Genomic DNA, 25,575 nt, shown 5'->3' with positions numbered 1-25,575 from the left:
TCCTGCTCCCATGTGCTCTGGTTTACTTTTCCTGAACATATGGGACATTTGTAACAGCAGCTGGCGTAGCTATTTGTTAAATATTTTGCCTAATAAATCACAGTTCTTCAAAATTCAAAAATCAAAGCTTCAGTACAGTATGTGATATGTCTTCATAAGATTGGCATGCTGCCTTGTCATGTACACTACTTCACACCACTGTTCTCTGTGCTGTTTAGGTATCAGGAGACACCTTGGTCTGACCCGAATGACTGCACCCAGCCCAGACAACCTCTCATCATGTCCAACCCCTTCAACTTCTCTGTGGACATCCGTATGCCAGGGGTCCTTCCCACTTCAGTAAGAAGCCTTGCAATGGCTTGCATTGCACTTTTCTTGATTTAAAAACAGAAACATAACACATATGTGAAAAATCAGTCTGTTGCTTTGTTTTCATGCTTGCGTTAAAACACGCAAGGTCCCAGTTCTGGATCTCATCAAAAAACTCCTGGCTCCTGGCTGGAGGCTCCTCAGGACCGGGGTGGGCTGTGATGGTGAGGGGTGTGGTGTGTGGGCGAGGCCTGGCATGGCGAGATCGTGGCTGCTTAGGACCTCGGTGTACTCCACATTGATCTGGCTTCATGCAGTGGATAATGCTCGACTAGCTCCCTCAGACAAGAGCTCCCTGGCCATCTTGGCTGGTTCACTGGTTTCCCCCTGTAAAAGGATGGAGCAGGAGTTTTGGATGCCGTAGATTGCGGGACAGGTCGCGTGCAGGCCTCTGGCTTCTTCGTCTAAGCTCTGGCCCTAGAGAATTGGAGGAAGGGGGGGGGGTGTAGTTGGGCAGTGGGCAGCCTGCTGCTGCTATTATTATTCCCAGCGCAGGTTTGTGAGTCATCCGTGAGTGATTCATCGCAGGCCCTCGCTGATAACTCGGCCATGCAGTGGGGGAGGGAGCGAGAGAGGGAGGAGGGTGACGTGGATGTAATATCGCAGAGGAAACAAGACTTCAGCCTGAGTGGCCAGCTTCATTTATATCGAGCTATCGATCACCCAGGCTTGGCCTGCGCCCGGCTCATGAGGGCATCGCTGGTGCTCTGTGAACAGCCTGTGGTTCCTTCTCTCACATCTGTGTCGGGTTTCTGGCTTGAAGCTTTAGCTTCCATGACTGCTTTATAGGCTGGTGGCCTTCAAGACAAATTTTAAGGTGGGAATCCTGACAACATAGAAATATCTCTGGGTCAAGAATTAATTAACCGGATCTCCCATGTTGTTTGTCTTAAGATTTCCTCAGTAGATGAGGCCAAAACAAGAAAGCTTCTGTTCCTGCCAACCTTCACTTAGCAAATTATCCTGTATTAACGCATTAGTTCACTGTTGCCATAGCAGAATGGAAAGCTCAGCCCCTTTGCAAATTGATTCAATCATGTTCCCCTGTAGCAGGAAATCAGAAGGATAGATGACAGGCAGAAGCTATCAGCCAGAACCAAGCAATTATGGCATTTCACTGCAAACGACTTGCTGTCATGTTTGTTAATAATATGTCACTGAATGGCTGTTTTCAGGGACCGCCATTTTGACTCTCTTAAATGCAGCACACACACGTTGACACGCACCTTTGTGTCATTGGTGTCACACCTGGTGTTTCAAGTTTGGTTTATTTGTGTGAGGTTGAAGAAGAAAGTTATTTTAGGAGCTGTACATTGACTTATCCGAGCGAGCTTGCAATAAAGAGATAGAAAAGAGAAAGAGAAAAGAGAGATGGGTGATAAACTGTTCGAGGCAAACAAAGAGGGAGAAAGTGAGAAGGAGATCAAAAACCGAAAGAAGAGAATAAAACCCCCCCGAGTCTAGGCAGGGTCCGCCCTGTCACCTCCGCTATTGGATTAAGTGCGCTGTCTTGGCGCCTCGCTGAAATACACTCTGCTTGTGGCATGTTATGCGAGGTAGATCAGGGGGAGCGGGATTTAGAGGCGCTGCCCGTCTGAATCATGTCACAAGTCTCGTCGCTTCGCTCGGGCTGCATGCTGCATTAGAGTTGCGGCAGGGAGCACAGCAGCAGCCGCCGGCTGATGCCAGCCCTGCCGGCTGATGCCCGCCCTGCCGGCTGATGCCCGCCCTGCTGGCTGATGCTCGCCCTGCTGGCTGACTCATACTAACAAGATTAATTTACAAGTGGAATGGAGAGCAGGGGTAGGTGAAGTGACCTTAAACCACCGCAGTGAACAAATGATTAATTATTTCAGTGTTGTGAAAGCGAAAAGCACTGACAGAAATATAAATGCAGTGTGTTAACATGGAGAAAGATCATCATTTTGCCAGCACTGTTACAGTTTAAATGCAGCGTGGCTCTCACACCAGCTGCACTGTGGTGCAAACACCACAGCTCAAGGACTTCCTTTGCAAGTGGTGACCAATATAAAAAGTGCAGTATAATGATGTAAGTTCATTGTTGTTTTTGCAGTCTGATTCCTACTACTGTGTGGCTGTTCCGGTGCCCACATCAAGGGAGGCCTATATAGGTGAGTGACACATGAGCAACATTTTATAAGGAATTCTGGTATATGAAACATGCGAACCAAAAATGAATACATTTATGAGGCTATTCCACAGAGGTTTTGAGTGATTTATTTAATACATTTCTAACAAAATTCTCTGGGATATGTTGGTATTTCTTTATGAGATTTACCAATCTCTCATTTGGTCGAAATGTTACGATCTTCATTTAGTAGAAAAAGCACTGCACAATATTCATTTGCAAGCTTGTAATCTCGTCGTCAAGCAGCTCTGTAGACTAAGCACAATCCCATCTCCATATATTGCGTTTCAAAATGAGATTCTGGTTGCTCTTGGCAACGCTCCTCTCAATACATCCAATCATGCTTTCCCTGTGCGTGCATGTTTGCGCAGTTCAACGGGGCCACTGAATTCCCATGGTGCCTTGTTGACCTATAACCGCATGGGCAGCCGCGGCTTTTCTCCTGCTACGCACACTCAAGCTCACACGGTGTGTTTGTCTATGCCGGGCAGATTGACATTGCCGCCCGTTTTCCTAGAACTCTCGTCTCCGGCCCTGCTAAATCCGATCTGACAGCCTCTGGTGCAGAGGCGGCAGGAATTGCGTGCGGGGGCATGGTAGCTGTAGCCCAAACAAACCCCAACTTCTCTTGCAGCGCATCTTAACTAGCAATTGCACTCGTCAGCACAACTCTGTTTCTCACTTAAACGGGCTTTCCTGAAACGCAGGACCTTCTAGAGAGTTATCGATGTGATATACTGAAGCGTTCAGACAGCGTTTGCGGATGCAGCCTCCGTTAAAACCCCAGTCTCAAGTCTCTAAACTAGAAAATATTCATCATAAATTTCAGGGTGTTCAGGATTATTCATTTGGATGCTGTCAAATATAGAACTGCTTGGCCTGCTCATGACAGTGTTGAGGTGCTGTGCGATGCAGCATTTGACACAATACTGTGAGTTTAAGCTATATGACAGTTTTAATTTGAGGGCCTTTATATTTATATACAATGACAGCCCGTTTTAGACGTAGTCGGCCCAGCGAACCAGTTGTACCATTGTCTTTTGTGGACTGCACTGTACCTTATATATATACTAAGACATAATAACAATTCTTATGAAATGCATCCTTTTAATTAAAGATGTTGTGTAGGTTATTTGACTAATACATTTGAGGAGAAGTTATTCAGCTAATATTGTTTATTTAAGATGTCATTTAGCTAATGTAGTTCCTTTAAGGATGGTGTTTTATGCCTTGCAATGATCTTAAAGAATTTGTCATACATGATGTCGAATTACGTGTGTGTAAGTCATACAAAAAAAATCTGCTTCATATACAAGCCTCATAGGTGGTTTTCATGTGACACGTGCAGGTGTTGCCCTTGTGTATGCCTCCTGTTGATGACTCCCCTCTCCATTCAGGCCATGGGTCTATGGAGTAGACATCATCTGTCATTATCAGTCAACAGACAGCACTCAAACAGACGCCATGAGCGGGCAGCTTTCAGTCATGCCTGCCCTCACTCCACTCTTCCCAGAAATCCTTCAGGAGTCTGCCAGCTCTCCATCTCTGCCATGTGTAGTCAGCTATACTCCACATGTGTGATGGAATCAAAGCAGCTACCTACGAACAAAGCACAGCAAAGCACAATATTATACAATCTGCGAGCGTCCTCTTTTTGCTTATCTTTGAGGAAACTCCCACTGACTTACAGATAGATAGTTTTATATATATATTTTGCTATGAAAGCAAAATTGTGTGTCATGCGTTTGCAATGCTATTATTGTCAATGCACTTGGAGAGAGTGCTATGCAATTTTGTGCAGGGCATTCTATAATTAACAAATTACTTATAAGGGATTATATTGAGCCAGAAATTGTAGTTTGTAATTCATGCTGTGCTTTCAATAAGCACCCATGTGGTGTAAAACATAGCCTACATTTATGCCTTGAATACAAAGCATATTTAGTATACTTCACATTAATATAATTTGACTACTGACAGTGTGTTTGGGTTAATGTTCAGGAGAATGGAATGAGCAGCAATCTTCAACCTGAGGGGCATTTGTGCGAAAGCTCCGTTGTGGTGTGAATCACCAGCATGTTGTATGCCATGTCCTGACTCTTATCACCCCTATCAAAATGGAGGTGCAGCTTGGCTGCTGTGTTAGATTTGGCTGCAGAGCAGACTGTGACTGCAGTCCTGTGATCCAGAAAGCCAATCAGCGGCTCTTCACAGCCACATAAGCCAGTACTAAGGTTGCTCAGTGAGCCGACTAAATAGAGTATTGATATTAGCCAGCGGAGGCAGCCAGTAACACGGATGGCCCTGCTCTGCTTTCTGGCATGTGTGTGCGTGAGTGTGTGAAAGAGAATGAAATAGAGAGTGAGAGTGTGTGTTCAGTGAGGGGAGAGTCTTTACAAGTAATCACTCCATCATTTCTGGATAACCGTCTGCAGTGTTCTAGGCAGGAACTAAGATCTTGCTACCAAGCCCCGATGAATATCGAAGCCTTTTTGCTCCTTAATTTCGTGCAGCACTTGTCAAGGACTGAGTGTTATTGTGTGTGTGTGTGTGTGTGTGTGTGTGTGTGTGTGTGGGAGAGAGCGCGAGCGAGAGAGAGAGAGAGAGAGAGAGAGAGAGAGAGAGAGAGAGCAAGCAACTGAGACTCGGAACTGCTGTTCACTGTGCGCAGTGATTCCCAACCACACCAGGAAGAATCAACCTCTGTCAGGGTTTCATAACAGATAACAGGAAGGCTGATCTGGGATTGCAGCCCATCTCAAATACCTCTAAACCCTCCTAGTATCTCACTGCAATCATATTTACTGGGAACGTTTATGTTGATTCTCTCTGTATAGGAATTGATTTTGTTAAATACTAACGATTGTGGATGGAGTGTTCCATAAGGCATTCATTCCTGATCGACTGAAAATACATTAAATATTAAATACATGAAAAATCATTTTGCTGCATATCGTTTAAGCTCTAAAGCCATCCTGGCCGGAAAAGGAATGATCAGCAGGGACCGGACTGGACGGGCGCCCCCCCCCCCCGTCCCAACCGAGACAATAATCACAGCATTTCCTTCGCTTGGCCCAGCCACGGCCGTCAATTAGACAAACCCATTCATTATTCATAACTCAGTTAAGCTTGGCAGAAAGATAGAGAGCGCGAGAGCGCTGTGTCCTGGGGATGTCAGGCTAACTTTTGTCGATGCAGAATATAGAGCTAGCGTTACTCCCGGTCTTCCAGTCGCAGCACTCGCCGGTATTCAGCTCTTCGCCAGTATACAGTAAATGTATTGAAAGCAGAACACAGAAATTCAAACCATATGACAATGCCATTTTCTTTCTTTCATTTTTTGTAATTCAATCGTCACACTTCTTGTCAAATGATGTAATTAGCTGGCTGCTGTTTGTATGCACGGTTGTCCGAACGGAGCGCTAAAGCATGGCTGTCTGTGCGTGTCCGAGCGGAGTGCTAACGCACGGCTATGTCTGTGCGCGTGTCCGTATAGAGCATTAACGCCGTGTCTCTTCACAGTGGATTTTGTGCCCCACGCCTCCATGGACACTGCACACCACATGCTCTTATACGGCTGCAGAGCGCCATACTCCACCAAAGGCTTCTGGTAGGTGCCTCACTGCACATGCTTTTTCTCTTGTTGTGTACTGCAATGATGTCCTCAACACTGATTGGTTTCCAGATGGTATTACACTTCTTTATATGAAGGGGTTGTATTTTGGATGGATGGGTTTGCCATTTTCAAGTAACTGCTAAACAGCCTTGTTGATCATAATTTATCTGTTTGAGAGAGAGGATAGGAAAAAAACTGAAAATCATTTACAAATTACAAAAACAAATGGAGCAAACGACTCCTAGCAGACTGCAGGCTGTTAGCAACAACACAGATTTTCTTTAGGCATGCGCAGGAAGTGTCAGTGTTGTACCATTAAGAAAATCAAGCAGGCCACTTGGTTGTGTTGTGTTACTGAGGCAGTTAATGCGTGGGATGACTACTGCATCCCCAGAGAGAGAGAAAGTGAGAGAGGGCGAGAGCACGAGACGCTCTCTAATAAACCCGCCTGTTACCACAGCAACCACTGCCACCTTGACAACAGGGATTCTCTAAGCTGACCCATGCGGTCGGGAGTGGGGATGGTTGGGTTTTGGCCCACCACCTCAACCCTCTGGTCTGTTGTCTTTGGACTGTGTGATAAGAAACACAAAGAGAACATTAGTCAAATCCTGACTGTTTCAGGCCAGAGTATCAAACTAAACCATTCAGCACCTCAGAACAGCAAACAAAGGCCTCATCGCCAACATACTAATAAGACTGCAGCACAAAGCATGTGCGGTTCCTAAGCAGGATTTGCCACTGAAATGCAGAGATGATGGAAACTCTTTTCTTACCCTCAAGAATCAAGTGTATATTTTTATCCACCAGCATTTACCCAGCTGCATTTGTTTTAATTTTGAATTCAGCACACACGAACCGCTTCCACACTCGTTTGGCCGTCTGTCTGAGCCCATGTAAACCAGGACCCCGTTCGCTTTTTCATCAAGAATTCTCTCCAGATTTTGGCCAGGTCCGTCCCCCTCAGCACTCCTCCGCCACAGCATCAGGCATTCAGTGTGAAACGCGGCGAGAGGCTGCAAACTGCCTGCCAGGCCCCCAAAATCAAAGACGCTCTGCAGGAGTCAGGGGGTTGGGGATGGTGGATGGAGTGAGGAGGGGTGGAGGGTGAGGAGGGGAGTGGTAAGGGGTGGGAGGGGCCATGAAATATAGGCCAGACCATGTGACTTGCTCTCACACCAAACAAATCTACAGTGAGCTAAAAGCTCTAAAAGACAGCAGAGATGACAGTTGACAGTGTAGCTGTCAGCCTGACCAGGTCAGATCAATACACAGGGCGTGCTGAAATGCTTCATTAAAAAACCAAGAGGGATGCGTTCACTGATCTACACAGAAGGGGATAAACATGGTTTCAAATTGCACCACTGTGTGGTATATATTTTAACAAAAAGATATGAACCTCTGAAGTGCCGTGGTTTTGTGATTATACTCCAGTGCTTCAACAGTGACCAGTTTAGACTGATGTGGTCAAGCATAGAAAAAGCTTGAGGTTTGATGTTATGATTGAGCTGTCAAGATGATGTGTAATTGTGTACAGACTTGGCTGAATTTCTGAGCTGAAAATTTGGTCTGGTAGAAGACCACTTTCCTGGTCTGCCAAAACTACAACTTTCTATATGTAAAATAAATATTTATTAGGAATGCTGTAGACCTATAATAGATAACTGACCAACACGATCTCCATCCCATGAAATAAACTCTTCAGTGTATTTATTTACACTGCCATTAGTATGTACTATTGATATGGGGGAGAATAATGAGTGCAGCTGCAAGGTGGTTGTATTGAGTGGTGTGTTTGTGTTTGTACAGGGATTGTGGGACAGAGCAGGGCACCTGTCAGGATGAGGCCAAGATCATGTATGCCTGGGCCAGGAATGCTCCACCCACCAATCTCCCTAAAGGTTCTCGCATGCGCTCTCTCTCTCTCTCTCTCTCTCTCTCTCTGTCTCAGGATTTCTCTCTTTTTTTCTTCCCCCATCTTTCTCACTTTTTCTCCGTCTCTCTCTCCTTCCCTCTCTCAGCCCCTTCACTACTTTTCCTTGCCCTACCTGTTACCCCAACCTAGCTTGATCTTCCTTAATTCGAGGATTTACCGTAGGCCCCTGGAGCTGTTCTCCAGACAAATAAAAGAAGGCCAGTAGACTAGTAACTGGCTCCTGCTCTACTCTTCCAGCTCTTCTCTCACTTCTCTTGTGCTTTTATTTATTTTTTTATTATTACTTTGCTCCCTTACGCTTCCCCCACGGTGCTCACCTTTTCCATTTGAATCCCCTCTCCTCCCCTCCCCTCTCCTCTCCTCTTCTTTCCAGACGTTGGCTTTAAAGTTGGAGGAGATACCCAGATCACCTACTTTGTGCTGCAACTTCACTATGGCGACGTCAACAGCTTTAGAGGTATGCTCTCGCCGCCCTCCCCAGCCGTAGTCTGGCCGCCCAACAGCCTGGGGTGCTCCGTGCTGAGAACTCCGACCAAGTGCTACCATGGTGATTTCAAGGCCAGATAACGATGAGCAAACAAAGTTAGAGGTTGAAAACCTATTTTGTGTATGCTGTCCCATTTTTATTCACTATTTTGTTTGCTGTTCTGTTCACATCACCTTTATTTGCACATTTATACTTTCAGAGACATAAAGGTTGGTGTTGTGTTCAACAGTGATCACCTGGAAAGTTTCAGTTTCTAGTGAAGTTTGTTTTCCTCTAATTTCTCAGCATTATGTGACAGATAAAGGGATATACTGGGCCATTCTACAGTGCCTTTTATGGTTCAGAGGCCATAAGTCCACTTATTGCTCCACAGTAACAGATTCTTCTAGTAACCTTATGAAGCAGCTGTACCTGTGATATGCCCTGGGCTAGCAAACAGGCAGCTGAAGAAATGTGGACGTCCTTTGTGTTTCATTCTGTGTCTGGATTAAAGGTGTGACGAGGCCTGGTGTTTGACAGTGCTTAATGGATAATTCCTTAGAAGCTTCTGTTAGTGCTCAGTTATTTACAGCGTTTTATGCAGCGTGCCACTCCTCTTTCTCTAAATGGCCTGAGCACTGTGTAATTTAAGAAAATGCCCTCTTCGCAACTGCCTATTTTGGGGACAAAGCTATTGACCCATTTATTATTTCTACACCTGCATGTCTGCCTTATACTTCAAAGCATGAGAACTTTCGCTCACTGCCTTGCTTTGATGTCCCGATTTGTTTCTACTGAGCCCACTAGTCAGACCTGTACAGTTGCTCGCTTCTTTGCATGCTGTGTTAATGCACATTTTGTTTTCTGTTAAAGTCAAAACAATGATAAGGAGAAATAACTCAGTGTGTGGGTTTTTGCCTTTAGATAAATACAAACTGAGTAGCTCGGGCTGATGTTACTTTCTCCCGGTTCTAGATCACCATAGGGACTGCTCAGGACTTACTCTAAGAATGACTTCCAAACCGTAAGTTTTCCGTCCTTGCTGCTTTTTTCCGCTTAATAACTGTTTGAGAAGAATTCACTCTAAAAGCCTATCTGGCTTTCTGAGCCCGCATGCTTTATTAATCAGAAAGTCTAATTGCGTGTCATAATGAGCTTGGTAAACTTCAGAATTTCATTCATTAATGTGGTTGTTTTCCATACAAGTCACCATTAATTTTGACTGAAGCCATGTCATCCATTAGATGTGTCAACCTACGGCTGTTTTCTATGAAGCATCGAGCTTAATTACGATCCTTGCATTCATTCTATGTGCCTCGCCAATAATTTGACATTCCCAGTGGAAATGAGCTGTGATCTGTGCTCTAAACAGAACGCTGGGAAGCTAGTTTAGGGATTGTAAAGTACTTTATCATTGATATCACCAGATAATTCGGTGCAGTGCACTACCAGCACACCGCAGGGGCTTGACCATTTGAGATCAACACTGTGAATGCGGTCCTGCTCACATGCAATGCCAGCGGCTTTGTACAGTGAAAGAGATATGTGTGATGAGGGGAGGATGGGCCCATAATTGATTGGCAGTGGCATCGCATGCAGAGTTAGAGCAAAATGACATTTTTGAAACGGATCATTGATTGGCGTTCGACAGGCGCCTGGGGGCCCCTTCTCGTTGGTGCCTGTGAGCAATGGAGGCAGACGGCTGATGGATGCAGCCAGTGCTGTGTGTGTGTGTGTGTGTGTGTGTGTGTGTGTGTGAGTGAGAATGAGTGTCTGTCTCTGTGTGAGTGTCTGAGAATGGGTGTGTGTCAATTAGTGTGTGAGTATGAGAGTGAGTGTGTGTGTGTTTGTGCGCACACTTGTGTGCTGAAGGGCTGCCCATTCAAAGAGCCCAGAGGAATGAGCGGAAATCCCGCTGCTACATGTCGGCACACCTGTGGCTCCAGACACCCGCTCTGCAGCGAGCCTCTTAAAAACCTGTGAGATGGAAAAAGAATTAACAGAGCTGAACAGATCCATCTGCAGACAGCTCTGAGTAATCAGCCAGTATATCCTGACACAACAGTAACACACACCGACGTATGCAGTCTACAAGAGAATGTGAATGAGTAGTTATGGAAAAAAATCTGTTCTTTGTTTCAATAAGATTTCAGCTCTCTGATATTGAAATGTTTAAGGAAGAATAACTGATCTCATTTTGTATCTTCCCTCCAGACAGCCCTATGTTGCTGGCATGTATCTGATGATGTCCTTGGACACTGTCATCCCTCCAGGAAAGACAGGTAAGATGAGAAGGTGTTGGCCAATCCCACACACTATGCTACCATTGCAGGCCCTTGGAGGGTGATACCGCTTAACACCTCCTTAATCTAACGTGTCTCCTTGAGAAGAGGGTGCTTCCTGACAGCACTCGCCTCCGTTTGCAGGCCCTGACCTGTTCCAGGGAGAGATCTTGTGGAAGCTGGTTGTGTCAGTGTGATGGAGATACTTACTTATGGTGTATTTTGTTTGTTTGCTTTTCTCCTTGCAGTTACCAATGCAGACATTGCTTGCACTTACTTATCATACCCAATGTACCCTTTTGCCTTCAGGACCCACACACATCGCCTTGGTGAGTTCCTCCATCTGTAGAGACAGGGTGTTCGATTTTTTTTTTTTGGGGGGTTAGTGAATGTAATTGTCATTTTAGTTTCACTCTCTCCTTACAGTGCATTTGTGTGTGCGTGTGCATTTGTGTACATCAGGTAAAGTCGTTAGTGGCTACAGAATTCGAAATGGACAGTGGATGCTGATTGGGCGCCAGTCCCCACAGTTACCACAGGTACTCCTCCACGCACACGGTACAGCCCCACACTCCATACCTTCTCCTTCCAGCCCTGCGTCTGTCTGATTCCTGCAGAGGATGCCACGTCCCCCCCAGTTGAAGGTCGGGATTAAAGTCATGTACGCAGGCCGAGCTCGAGCCTCGCACTCGCTCTCGCTCTCGCACGGTACCGCAGCTCTGCCTCAGCAGGGGGGCGTTGCCGGAGGTGGCAGAGGTGGCGGACCGAGCCTCTAAGCTCTAAGCTCTAAGCCTCTAAGATTAAAGGGATCAGAAGCCGCCTCCTACTGCTGCCCAGGAATGCAGGACACGTCCCTACCCACCGGCCCACGGACGTTCGGGTGGAGGATGGCGGCTGGCTGATGTCACTGCCATGCCTGTGATCTTCATGAGGGCATCACAATACTGATATATGCACAGGCACAGTTTCTTTATTGCAATGGCTACAGGGAGTGTTCCCGCAAGGTAAACACTGGCGACATTTTTGAATAACGTCCTAGTGTTGATATACTCGAACAATCAACATCATCGCAGTGTGAGCACACTCTGTAAATGTCATCATCCAACGAGACACAGATTTCCATAGCCGTTCCGGCTCTGCTCATTTGGGGCAGATACGAGTTGCCTGGCCTGCTGATAAGCAGCTGTTTGGATGGAATTTTCGATAATTCTGCTGTCCTGACAGAAAGGGCCTGGCAGGAATATTCAATTTTGGCAGGATATAAAAGCCTTCATTGCTGACTATATGGTGGAATCAGATTTTTTCCTTACCACCGGGTGCAGTTATAGATTAATCAAATAGGTTTTGAAGTTTTTAATGTATACATTTTAACAAAATGTTAAGTTTAATATTAAAATTAAATTTAATGGGAGGTTGGGGGTTGTTAGCTCATTCTCCGTTTATGCGCATGCTGTTCACTTGCTTCCGTTGTTTCACAGTCAAATCAGGAGAAAAGAGGGGGTGAGTGGGTGAAGCAGAGACAAAAGGATCAGATTAAAATTTTTGTTCTGTGCCCTGGAACGGCTAGCTGTACTCTGTCAGAGGCTGTGCCCCGATCTGCTCCCCATACCCCCACACATAGCCCTCCTGCTGACAAAACACCATTGCCCATGGACCATGCAGAGCACTACTGCTCTCCTAGACATCTCACATGCTCACACCGTAGCTGCATGATGCTCATTTTACCAGCCTAGCTATGGGACTGCAGCACACCTCTTTTTATTTATATATATATATATATATATATATATATATATATATATATATATATAGAGAGAGAGAGAGAGAGAGAGAGAGAGAGAGAGAGAGAGAGAGAGATGAGAAGAAAAAAAAAAAATATATTTTTTTTTCTCAGTTTTTTTCCCCACGGAATATATATTCCAGAGAGTAACTGCAGTCTACTGTAGTACAAGATAGAAGTAGTACATTTCAGACAGAGGTGCAGCTAATGATGCACCTCTCTCTAAAGCAGGGCAAAAGTTTGTTTTCTGCAGTAAAGAAATATGGTTGACTTAATCAAGAAACACTCTCAATGTTTTCTGAACAGAATGTGGAATGCCGTCTGGAAATATTTATAGCCTTGCAACACCCACTAGTGCTCAATATTCTGCGCCTCCTGCGTTTCTGCCTGAGCCGTTTGATTTTCTTTTGTTTTTTTAATGGAGCCTTGACTCCAACAATACAAAAGTGCTTATAATTTTTACTCTAGGTTCTTAAATTAATTTCCTCTCAAGCATGAAATTGCTTTACCTTCACAAATTTGTTTTTTTTTCTTCTACCCTAGTTGAGTTTATAAAAGGCTTTTGTTGCATCATACACATATGATTGAATTAGCGTCCTAATAGGTTAATGTTAGATTATTTTGTGGCATTTTCTCGGTACTTTTAGTTGTTTATTTGCCCTGTCATAATTTGTTTAGATGTCTGGATGGTAAGGGTAATGCGAGGCGAGTCAAGGCAGGCACTGTGAAACATATGGATGTGCTCTGTGCTGCCTTACTGGTTCTATTGCTCTACCAATAATTAGCATCTCTGTGTATGTCCCAGGCCTTTTATCCAGTGAGCAACGCCATCGACGTGAGATACGGAGATACGCTGGCCGCCCGCTGTGTTTTCACCGGAGAAGGCAGGACCGGCAAAACGCGAATCGGGTGAGTTTAGGCCGCGGCCAGCCATTCATCTCCTTATCTCCTTTTTTTTTCTAATGCTGTAATTCTGCTCCTACTTTATTTACTGCGATAGCAGCACATGTGAGGGCGTAATTATGATCTTGGCTGGATTAACCCACAGGCCACTGTGAGACTGCTGGCCCGATAGAGCCGATTGACCCGCTCCTTTCCCTATCTTGTCCTGTAGAGGAAATGAGAATGTGAGTGGGTTTATTGGAGCGGAGTGGTGTCTGTGTGCTGTGTGTGAGAGTGGTAGTGATGCTTTGTGAGCTGGGCTTGCAAACCTGACCCCTCCCTCCCCTGCCCCCACCACGTTGCTCTGTTTGCATGCTGTTGGTTTCCTGTTCCGAGACACAGTAGCCAAGTGTTTGACGGCAGCCATGAGTGTGTCTGGCTGGCGCACCCGGTGCGGCTATCTGTCACAGCTCTTACTTGGCTACTCTGCGTGTCTGTGAGTGTGTTTGTCTTTGTGTGTGTGTGAGTGCTCTGAAGTGTTGCCAAGCATAGAGGAAAGGCCTGTTTTATTGTCTCCAGGGGAACCTGCATTTTTCATGATTTCCTTCAAGACTTTCTGGGTGTGCGTGCATGTGTATGTTACATGTGTCTGCCTCATCATTCTTGTTGCCATGGCAATTAGGGGAGTGCACAATGGCAATGGGAGAGAGTGCATTGACGCATCTCCAGGGAAGTGTCCTTCCCAGTACACACACGCTCCCATGTACAAACACACACCTCTTGGCAAAGATGTCCGTCCTTTGAATGACAGTAAAGGAAGAGAGAATGGAAGAATCCAGTAAAAAACTCACGTGATCCAGGTTCTGGTTCTTGGTTGAAATTAGCAGGTGATAAAACAAGTGATTCAGATTGCAGTGGCTGCTCCATCTTAGCCCCGTTAAGCACAGAACACTAAAATGAGCCTACGACCACCATCCATACCCTCCTCTCTTCCAGAGGCACCTCCAACGACGAGATGTGCAACTTCTACATCATGTACTACATGGACAACAAGCATGCTGTGCCTTACATGGATTGCATGGACCATGGCACCAGTGGCCTGTTCAGAGGCATCCCGGCCGAAGCCAGCGTACCCATCCCCGTTAGCCCAGACAAGCTCGTCTCCATGGTGCACGGCTCCGCCCACAGAGGTATGCCAGACGCATTTCAGTATCTCTCACCCCCCCCCCCCCCCCCCATCTTTCTCTCTTTCTCTCTCTGTCTGTCAGGGACTCGAAAAAACCAATCAGGCCCCTGTGCATTCCGCCTATTTGTTCCTCTCAATTTAAGGAAGAACGTGAACCACAACGTGTGGAAAAGAAGCCCGTACAATGCAAATCGCTGCACGTGCTAAAGCGGATACAGGCTTATGCTCTGCAGCCGCCTATTAATCATTCTTGTACTGATCCCATTAAGTTTGAGACAGGCTCATTTCTCGGGTTGTTTGACAGTTTTTTTTCCCCCCTCATCCTCCTCAAGACGGCGAGGACGACTCGGAGCTCAAGCAGCCGAAGAGAGACGAGGAGGAGGTTCCCGATCAGGGTGAGTCGTCTCCAAGAGCATGTTGCCGTGCCAACGAGGTGCCGAGCGCCCGACACAAGCAGACTGTAACACATGAAACACATGGTTATGCGCTGCATTATGCAGAGAAGTCTTTCAGTACACAGTATCGAAATAAGCCGTCTAGATTAGAGTTAGCATTGCACATCACAATTAAAAAGCAACAGATTAGATACGGTGGTCTGTTAGAAGTCATTCTGCTCTATTCTGTCCCATGCTCTTGTGTTCTGGTTACTCAGAGGTTCTGCATTTCTGCCTGCGTGCTGTGTTTGGGGGTGACTGGGCATAAACATTGTTTGGGACATCACATCTCAAGGCCCAAGGTTGACGTTTGAAGCAGCGTTGCTGTGGTAACTGCTCCCAGTCTTGTGTGCACGGTTGCCTGAATCCTCCCCGAGGACCTTCTTCTTTGATCAGTTGTTCTTACTCCGAGCTGAATTGTGACACATTTGTGTCACGCTGACTTTAAGCTTCCTTAAGCGTAGCGCGGTGTGTTTGGCTTCTGGTATTGAGATTGCTCTACTTCCAGCATCCCTAAGTGAGTTTTCACAGAGTGTGAGACGAGGGGATATGCTCTTTCTCACTTTCCCAACGTCTTCCTCTCTCTCGCTATCTCTCATCCTGTGAGCTCGCCCCTCTTCCCATCTCCTCCTCACTCATCTCTCGCTCTCCCTCTCTCAGTCTTCTCCTCTCCCTCTCAGATGAACTAGATATAGCAGTGACGTGAATGCAGATGGGGGAGTCCAGGGCTTTGATGTTGCGTCTACGTTGTGCACTGCTTTATTAGAGATGGTTTCAGGGCCTTTAATCCTGGCACACCTGCTGTGAGCTCACAGCAGGCCAGGCACAAACTGTCACCACCGTTGCGCTAATCAGCATAACAGAGAAGAGTTCTGACTGCTTATTCCTAATGCGTCAAAAGGGCTCAAGGAGAGCACTCCTGTATCAGACTCAAACTGAGTGCAAGATAAAGGTGTTCCTCACAACTATCAGGGATGCTTGTGATTGTAATATAACAACATCAACAACAACATCAACAATAATAATACTAATGATGTGCACGGATGACCTTAGACGTTTGAATAATAGTGACTTAATATTGTGTTTAATTTGAAATCCATTATATAGAGGGATATTTTTAGATATATATATATATATATATATATATATAAAATCTCTCTCTCTCTCTCTCCCCCACCCTCGATCTGATCTGTGGCAAAAGGAATGTCGTACACTGTCACTAGCTGGCTGGTGAGTGCCGCTCTTATTGCTAAAGGAGCATGTGGGTAGGGAATATTTTGACAGATACAGTTATGAACCGAGCTCCACTCCAGCTCGCTTCATGGTCTGCTGCCAGTATGGGGTGGTGGTTAAGATACCAGACTGTTCCGGTGGTGACCGGTAACAATGCCCCCCACCCCCCAAGAGATTGAACAATCTTTTTCTAGCAATGCTGGCATTATGATATCATAACAGCAGGCAACACTGAACCATGGCAAGCGAAGGAGCTTGTAGATTATCGGGCTTGGCTATTGAAACAGGATAGGCAAAAGACTGTAGCACATGAATGTCATTACTGGCATTATAGCTCCCAAGTGGCATGAATGACTTTCACAAAAATTATGCCTTTCATTAAAGAAATGACCCCCCCCACCCCCCCCCCCCGTATTTACGGTATGTCTCTGGGACTCTGCACAAAGCCTTATGGATTCCATTTTCATGGAGTTGTGGTATTTTAAACCAATTTCACACATGAAAACAGAACTTGCATGTAAACGAAGAAACGTGCAGGAGTGGAGCACAGCCCCACGTCTCCATGTTTGCATGAAATATTAACTGCTGAACATTTTTTCATGAATCTGGAGTTTCCTTTCCAGAGAGGAGCTGGAGTGATGTGGCTGTCCAGAGATTTAGTTCCAGTAGGAGAGATTAGCAGGCCGATGGCATGTTGAAATAAACGTCAACAGAAATTACAAAATGAAGAAAAATTAAATGGTGTCAGTCAAGTTCCGGGTAGTGTAGTACTCTGCTGTCTATTATGAATCATATATGCATTAGTTACTTTTTGCTGAGCCCCGTCGACAGCAAGAGGAGCTTTAGTAAAGGCGCAATAACCCCTCTTAGATAAAAGCGGCTAGTACCTCACTATTATGTACTTTATGGAGAAAAACAGCAGGTACTTGACAATCAGGTTGTTTAATTGAGGCATGTCTGTTATAATCATGCTTCACAGTACTTTAAAAGACTAGAAACTGAATTAAAACTGGAATTGTTCATACTTCAGAAAGTCATAGAATGTACGCTTAATATTTCTGAGTTTGCAGTATTTGTTTATTAATGCTGAGAGTTTTAGTTAACAGTATTTATTATTATTTTTGAAAAGTAACTGTTGTACACTTGAATAATTAAAAGACAAAAAGTAGAGAAATTATTCAGTTGTGTTTTTATACTGTATACATTTTGTGTAAAATAAAAAAATATGAATTACAGAAAAAAGATTTGCAAAAGCATAAAAATGTTGGCTTGAAAAGTGTAGGCCAGAGACCCCTGATAGGTAGCACCCTCTATATAGAGTCCATGGCCACTCTTCTCTTAGGTAGAGCCTTTCCTTGCTCTGGTGCTTTCGGCTCCACTCCTGTGGTCCTACTGCCCTGCCCATGGTTTCCACAGCACAGTGGGTCCCTAGGACTGGACCTGCAAGCCCCTCCACTGGCTAGGCAGGTGTCTGCAGGGTCACATGACCCAGTGCTCAGTGCCGCCCTCTGGGCATGGCGCTCTGTAGCACCCAGTAGTCAGGAAAAGGTGGGGGAGTCCTCATGCACATTAGGTTTCCCACAGCACCTTTACTCTCTCAGGTCTGTAGTGCAGACAACAAAACCGTGGGAGGAAGAAGAAAAACAGCATCTTGGAATGTTGTGCAAGAAGTTTAAGCTTGCATCGCTGTTGTCATTTGGTTAACACCCTGCACAGATCTCCCACCTCACACACCTAATCTATTTGTGTTTCTGTCTACAATCATATGTCATATGAGTCATATGCCCACCCCAATGGGTAACAAGTACATTAGTAATTCTCAGTGCAGATATGACCTTGCCCACACAATGACTCTCCCCAAGTCTTTTGTGCTCGTATGGTTCAGGATTTTTCACTGAATTGTATTATGAGAGAGTCGAGCCCCCCCTCCCCAGTTCGAGGGGCGCCTTTCTGCCGATTCTGTGCAGGGAAGCTCTCTTCTCCTCTATTACATTGTCTGAACAGTCAGTGCTGTAAGTAAACACGCTTAGCCATTCAGCTGGGGAAGATCCATAAATCAGCCAAGCCTAATCTACTTTAGACTCCAAGGATCATAGGTTTGATGATATTGTGCAATGTTTAGAGGTGATTTGCAACAGTGTAGTTTAAAATGGCATTATTATGGATAGGCTTGCCACATGTAACCTTGTGGATATATATTAACAGCATTAACTGTTTTTTTGTAATGTTTTATAATAAACTATGTTTGTAATACATTTGGTTGATTTTATATCATTCTTGTGAGAAACTGCATTGATGGTAGCAAGCACGGTTACACTGGTTAGCTGTAATGGATGTCCCAGAAAATGAGGCTGCCACAGCAGACAAAGTCGGTCGGGTCCTATATACTCGTTTACCTGCTGTATTCCACACAAGGATAGACTATAACTCACTTATCAGGTCACTCCACTGTAAGATGTTAGCAAGGACCATTTTGGTCATGTGCACCCAAATGGCTCATTTTCCAGATTCGCTCTGTTGCCATGGTTCCTCAGTGCTGAATAGTAATGCCCAGCGATCGTAGCAACCTGATTGGTTAAAAATGCAGCAGAGATGCTTGTCACTCAGCAGTGATGCTTTTGTTTCTCTTCCTTTCTGTCTTTCAGTTGTCCCCAGTATCACAGTACTTCTGCAATGACACACTTTACACTACCTTTGCTGGGTTTGCATGATATCTGTGGAGTGAATGAAGTCAGTTCTGAGTTGAATTTTAGCCACTTGGCTGTCCTTCAGTCACACACATCACAATCATACAAGATATCTGAATCTACTGTTCAAACCCATATGCAGAATTGAGATATATGAGAGCTGTAGCTCGTTTGAATCCCTTTACTTTATTAAGGTCTGTAGACAGCAACCCCAACTTCCTTTAAACGAGCAGTGCCATAAACGGAGTGTGGTCTTATCAATGCAGATAGCTGCTTCTGCTAACGTCTACTACCTACAGACAGTTAAACCTGGCCAAAGTGGGTCAATTCGTGCCAGTTGAGACAGCCTCCTGCTAGCAGGATGCTGGGTAAACTATGCTTGCATTCAGTTAACATAAGAATCCCCTGTGGCGAATCAGCGATGCTATGCTACGATGCCGGCACAAACGCTGAAGATTCGATGCAAACCCCACATGCCTTTTGCTTTGCTGTTGCCCACTACACCCTCAATACCTTTTTGCAGAACAGGATTACTGAAGAACTCATATCACTTGTCATTCAATATTAAAACTCCAGTTGCATTAGTACTGTAGTCAGAGGCAGCAGACAAACAACAAAAGAGGAAGTGGATGAATGTGCATTCAGCTTCACCGTGTTACATATTCATCTGCAAGTGCTGTTTCCTCACAGAGCCCATCAAATGTAGATCCTGTTGTATGAAGTTATGGCTTTACTGTGACCACAATACAGTACAATGTTGTTTGTTTGTTTGTTTTATTTTTCCATATATTATGTAAATGTCCATGGGTGGGTGCCCTCTAGAAGAACAGTGCATGTCTACACTTTGGATTATTTGAAATAAGGTTGCCATCCTATGTGCTGTTTCTGAAGGTGGTAGAGGTTAAAAATGGTCTGACTGCATTTAAGAATACTGTCTTTAACTTGAAACACAGTCAAGTAAATGTGATGTTCCTCACAGGTAAAAAATATACTGACTTCTAGAGTAGACTTGTTTGATTTGCATTTGATATACAAATATTTAGCTATGTTGTTGTATAGAGTTCTGTAATGTTGAGAGCTGTGTTGTTCAGCAAACGCACATAGTCAAACCCTAGGCTTAGGAATTTTACATAATGTAATTTATATTAGTGAAGTGGAAAGACCAGCTATGTTTTCTATTTGTCCGTTAGTTCTGAGCACGGTTCTTCAGGTGTGAGGTTTTAACTCAGCTTTGAGATCTTTTTCTCTTGGGTACAGTCTCTGCGCTGCTGCCGTTGGCAGACGTGGCAGCGGGACAATACGTGGTGAGGACACATCCGAGTGGGACTGTACTTCGGTCTCAGCAGCAGCCGGTAGACATTAGCTCAGGCTGCCGCTACCCATGTCTGGGCAGCTTGATAAATCACTTGCTATATTTGCCTTTGCCGTTATTAGGACACAAATCTAAGCGCTGTCAGTCAGGACCCTTCGGTTTGTCTCTGTGTGTTTGCTGGCCAGCCTCTGATGGATGGGCTCAATAAATAGGAAATGGTCTCCCCATTCATATATCACAAGGAGTGGGACTTATGGGTCACTGTGTGGGCAAAGCAGCTAATCAGGAGGCAGGAGGTGTTTATCAACAAGGAACAATAGCATGTGGTTGTGATGTATTATCATACTGGTCAAAGATAGAGATAGGTTTAACTGAATAAAACCCAGGGTGTTTGGACTAAGTTTTGTGTGTGTTAGATTTTAGTTTAGCTTCGTTCCAGGGCTTGTCGTTTGCATAAGCTTAGAAGTAAACTTGTCATTTGAGGTCTTGGGGACCTCTTTAAATGCACCGGAGGTTGTGCAGTCGTCATGGAGCTTTGATGGAATGTGTTTGAAAGAGAGGCCATCCTTTCTAATAAAGAGCTGACCTTTTCAGTCCAAATGACCTGTCATCTCCTAGACTGAATACAAAGTAGACTTGAGTACCTGAGTGAAAATATTGTGCAAAAAGATCCATATCTCCCATAGGAAGACCTATACGGTTCATAGAAGAAGTCACCATCCATGAATTATAATGTTCAGTAATTACCGAGCTTATATGATCATTCTTAGAATAGTCAGAAGTGGTACATGAAGATCTTAGCGGCGTGGTAGGAGGTCCATTTGGTGTGTATGACACAGGGCCTCTAGCGAATTCCTCCTCAGATAGAATGTCCTCAGCAGCTCTAAAGCACTCTCACACCTACATAGATAATTCTTGCTTCTCTCCATCACATCTTGTCTACTTTCGACCGTGTTGTGAACCTGTTATCTTCCATCAGGCAGACTGCTTCCAGTCCGCTGATTCTCCACCAGTCCCTGACAGCTCTATTCACACAGCCCATTCTTCTGCTCTTCTTCTCCTCTTCCTCTTCTTATTCTTTTCTCTTTCTCCCCTTTTGTCTTTCCTGTTTTTCCCCCCTCTGTTTTTCCTGTGCAGGTGACTTCTATTCCCTTCTCTCCAAACTCCTAGGGGAGAGCGACGACATTGTCCGTGTGCATAAGTATAACCCCGCGGAGGCAGCCCAGGCGGATCTGGTGGCTGAAATCGATAGCATAATGCAAAAGAAAGGCCTGGGCTGGCCCGTGCCGGGGCTGGGCTATGGCCAGAGCGAGGACACAGTTCTGGTGAGGGACAGAGTACACAAGTTCCATCAGTTAGAAGCCACTGTCAGGCCGCCGGGGACCGCCAGACAGCTGAGAACAAAGCTGGCAAAGGTCACAAAACAAGGTGGGTCTTGGCGTCGGCTTGCGAGAAAAAAAAAATGCAGCAAAAAACAAAAAGCACCTCGGCCAGGGCGTGTTGTCGTGGCCCTCGTTTTGCCAGTCTGTGTGAATGATTTGTTTTTTTGAAGCCCATGCCTGCCCATCTCATGACTGTCATCCTTTGATTTCGAAAGGAGTGAGTTCACAGTGTCAGTTTCCCATGCGAAACCCGATCTTTATTGGCTAGGGGGCAGAAGATGTGGCTAAGAGAGGACGTTTTGTTTGGACGGTTTCCTGTATGCCGGGTGCTCTCATCACGTTACAGTCAGTAATCTTAGTGGCAGAATCCAGAGATCGGCGGAGTGATATGAAAAATCAAATCTGGGCCATTTCCATGGGCTTTTTGTTCTCAGTAAATGGAAGGGACCATAAAAGGCACTAGAAAAGGCGTCATTATGGATAAGCAATAGGCAAAAATACCACTGAAGGTTTTAATGAGGAGTAACTTACTTCGTCAGCTAGTCAGCTAGTGCTTTTTTGAGGTCTGTACACCAATTACTATAGCTCGTTTTTTTGCTGTGTTCAGAGGTCCATGATCAATTGAGTCTATCAATTTTTTTTCATTAGACAATTTTTGTGGTGGGGGGCTTTTTTATTTAAAAAATATACATTTTTGCTCAGAAAAACCACTTCTTCTCATTGCTTTAGTACATCAGCCATTGTCTCACTTGCACCCAAGAGGAGCGGCTTTGCAGTATTTTCATCAATGGCAGTTGTTCAATATCAACTGAATCACCTCTTTTGCTTCGCATTTATTGCTTGCTGCTACGCGCCACGTTTTGCTCAGGTCTAGAATCGCCATGTCAGATTTTACGCAGCGCCAATACATGTCTTTTGGCTCGCCGTCGTCGTGCTATCGATCAGTCCCCGTGATCTAATTACGAATCCAAAAGGGGGCAAGCGAATGAAATTTCATGCGTTAAGCTCCTGTGAGACTGTAAGAATAGCTGTGTTTGGTTTTTTTTACCCCCCTCATTGCAATCTTGGTAATTGCTGTTCCTGTTCACGACTCGCTGCAAATAATACATGAAGGATCGCTGGGTTGTGTTTGTATGAGACCGCTCAAGCTATGTCCTTGGGTATAGCCCAGAGAGAGACTGGGAGAAAGAGAGACAGAGGCAGAGCATGGAAGAGAACAAGATAGAGAAACGGAGAGCTTTTATAGTTAACCTGGTGTCAGTCTGGCGCATAGCACCCTACAGTGTTTTCCTTAATGCTGTTCGAGCTTGGCTATTGACCCAGAAGGAAACTTTGCACCCGTATCAATGTTACATGTTTATATCACTGTGCTTTGGAATTCCTTTGGACAGGACTTTCAAAGCGTGCTAGCTTCTGCTATGGCCCTGGGTCATCGGAGTCATTCATATTTTACATTGGAGTCATCTATGAGAGACCTGTATGGTGCCACAGTTTTTAGAGCCCTCTCTGTCAGCAGAGTTTGCGACCCGTTACAGCTCCCAGCATGCCTTTAGCATGAAGGAGATTGCTTTATTCACCACTTGGTTTACGTGTTGACCGTTTCTGATTTTGTATGCCCATATGTTTATTAACAAAATAACAATGTATCAAACACATTAGTGCAGTTGTGACGAGTATCCTCATTTCTGCATATGTGTATGCGTGTGATTGCATGTGTTTTTGTGTATTTTTGTGTGTGTGCATGCATGTTTTTTTGTCTCTGTGCATACATGTGCATGCATGTGTGTGTATGTGTGTGGTAGAGAAAGATAGTGTTCATTAATCATGATGCTGTTGTCTGGAATAGGCATCGTTATTGTTTGTTGCTCATGGTGATTTCATGCTCCATTACTGATGCATGTGATTCATGATGAACTAAAGGCATTGCTATTGCCAAAGAATGGCAGCAGAGAGAAAAAGCCTATTTCTTGAAATATCCCTAAATATTCCTCAGAACTTGAACTGAAACTGTTTTATCAAAAATGTGTGGATCTCATTTGCACACTGCAGAGGTAGACTCAGTGGGGTGTAAGTGAATATTTATGTTTTCTTTTTTTAAATATATAGCTGTACCGCATGTGTCAGTAATGTTCCAACATGCTGCACGCCTTCATAAAAATGTTAGGAACCCTTACTATCAGTGTTACACTAACAGGATTTCGTGTAGGTGCATTTTAATAGATTCATATAGAGTTGTTTCTATAGGCACTGAACTATTTCATCTGGTAGCAAGACAAAGATTTCACCTTTCCTACTTAACTGTGACATTTGCTGCTATAGGTCAAAAGCACTATGCCCCAAGCCCCAAGCTCTAAGCGGGGCGCAGGCACGGAAGCAAATCCACATTAGCAGCTAATCCCCCAGCGGGCCTTGGTGCCACTGTGCCCAGGCCGTGGAAAGGGCTTTACATGCTCGCACTTCCGTTAGCTGAGCATCTGCCCTCATTTGGGTTTGATGCCTCATGCTTCTCCATTGCTCTCCCAGGCAGACGGCGGCCCCGACGGCGGGCGGCCGGCGCCGAGCAAGCGCGGCCACCCAGCAAACGATGCTCACGAGTCGCTTTGATTTCAGACGCAGTGATTCAGACCCAAGTTAGCAGATTGCCGGATTGCATTACAGCGTTAAATGAAGCTTGAAACCAAACAGCACAGCTCTGTGTTGGAACTGAGCAGGCAGCAGGATTCTCTCCTCTCACATTACACCATTGTGAGTGATTACGCCGCCATATGCCATCCTGTCGTTTTTTTATGCTCTTTTTTGTTTTTTTGTTTTGTTTTGCTCTGAGGCAGAACCTGTGAAGGTGTTTACTCAAAGGTTGTTGGCTTATTTAGTGTGTGTGTGTATTCGCGTTCGCGTTTGTGTGTGTGTGTGTGTGTGTGTGTGTGTGTGTGTGTGTGTGTGTGTGTTTATGCACATGTGTGTGTGTTTAGGAGCCCATCTGGAAGAGAAGGCTGGCAGGCCAGAGGTGCAGCTGCAGCTGGGCCAGGTATCTGGTCTGGCTCTGGACTCCAGTGAGAACCTGATCATTTCCCCAGAGGAGACCACTGATGAGTTGTGAAAGTTGTTGGCTTATTTAATGTGTGTGTGTGTTCGTGCACATGTGCGTGTGTGTGTAGGAGCTCATCTGGAAGAGAAGGCTGGTTGGCCAGAGGTGCAGCTTCAGCTGGGCCAGGTGTCTGGTCTGGCTCTGGACTCCAGTGAGAACCTGATCATTTTCCACAGAGGAGACCACCGATGGGGAGTAAAGTAAGTACAGGCATTTCCCCAGCACTTACACTAGGACTACTGTACATGCATAACTCCTGGTAGACCTCACAATGCTAAAATGAAATGAAAATTTTCAAAAAGGTAGAAAGAAACGTTTTTTTTTTTTGTTGTTGTAAGATTAGTCACTGTAAACATTTTCATAACATTTAAACTAATATTCTGAATAGTTTTTAGAGAAGACTGTGATAACCAAGAAACTGGACACTATAAACGCTTATAAAGCTTTAAAAAAATATTAAAAAGCTTGTGCCCATAAAAGGAATGTTAGAAAGATGTTCTTGGAACATAAATAGTTTGCAAGGAAGCTGTGTAGTGCCAGAGTACTGAGGTTTTGGGCAAGTACTGTCTTTCTAGGCTTAATGCCCCTATTCAGTTTTCAATGCAGTCTGCCATTTTACTCCTCTTTATGTTTGATATTTATTATCCTAGAGCAGGCCATTTTATGAGCAATCAAATATTTATACTTTTTAAACCTCCAGGAGGAAAATATGTGCACAGTCACCCTTTTATACATTGCAGATGGCACAAAGGCATTTCAGAGAGCATCTTTCCATC

At 44.9% G+C, this 25,575-nt stretch overlaps 1 protein-coding gene across 10 annotated transcripts in view; it reads left to right on the top strand.

Moving 5' to 3' along the window:
• The window catches only part of pam (peptidylglycine alpha-amidating monooxygenase), a 43,247-nt gene that overhangs the window by 6,314 nt on the left and 11,358 nt on the right, over window positions 1–25,575 (top strand). For 4 of the 10 annotated variants that reach the window (XM_081701873.1, XM_081701872.1, XM_081701871.1 and 1 more), the window contains 15 exons: window positions 219–339; window positions 2,444–2,501; window positions 6,041–6,128; window positions 7,944–8,035; window positions 8,444–8,527; window positions 9,512–9,560; window positions 10,751–10,818; window positions 11,067–11,147; window positions 11,281–11,357; window positions 13,404–13,507; window positions 14,477–14,670; window positions 14,999–15,061; window positions 21,470–21,760; window positions 24,684–24,764; window positions 24,870–24,999. In XM_081701873.1, the coding sequence (XP_081557999.1) occupies window positions 219–339; window positions 2,444–2,501; window positions 6,041–6,128; window positions 7,944–8,035; window positions 8,444–8,527; window positions 9,512–9,560; window positions 10,751–10,818; window positions 11,067–11,147; window positions 11,281–11,357; window positions 13,404–13,507; window positions 14,477–14,670; window positions 14,999–15,061; window positions 21,470–21,760; window positions 24,684–24,764; window positions 24,870–24,999 (1,581 nt within the window). The remainder of the gene's footprint in view (window positions 1–218; window positions 340–2,443; window positions 2,502–6,040; window positions 6,129–7,943; window positions 8,036–8,443; window positions 8,528–9,511; window positions 9,561–10,750; window positions 10,819–11,066; window positions 11,148–11,280; window positions 11,358–13,403; window positions 13,508–14,476; window positions 14,671–14,998; window positions 15,062–21,469; window positions 21,761–24,683; window positions 24,765–24,869; window positions 25,000–25,575) is intronic. The other 6 variants (XM_035535230.2, XM_027008990.3, XM_035535232.2 and 3 more) reach the window with 4 other exon arrangements.

This window comes from Electrophorus electricus, chromosome 19, assembly GCF_041902795.1.
Source record: "Electrophorus electricus isolate QZ-2024a chromosome 19, ASM4190279v1, whole genome shotgun sequence".
NCBI lineage: Eukaryota > Metazoa > Chordata > Actinopteri > Gymnotiformes > Gymnotidae > Electrophorus > Electrophorus electricus.
This window is presented reverse-complemented; position numbering and strand designations above follow the sequence as displayed.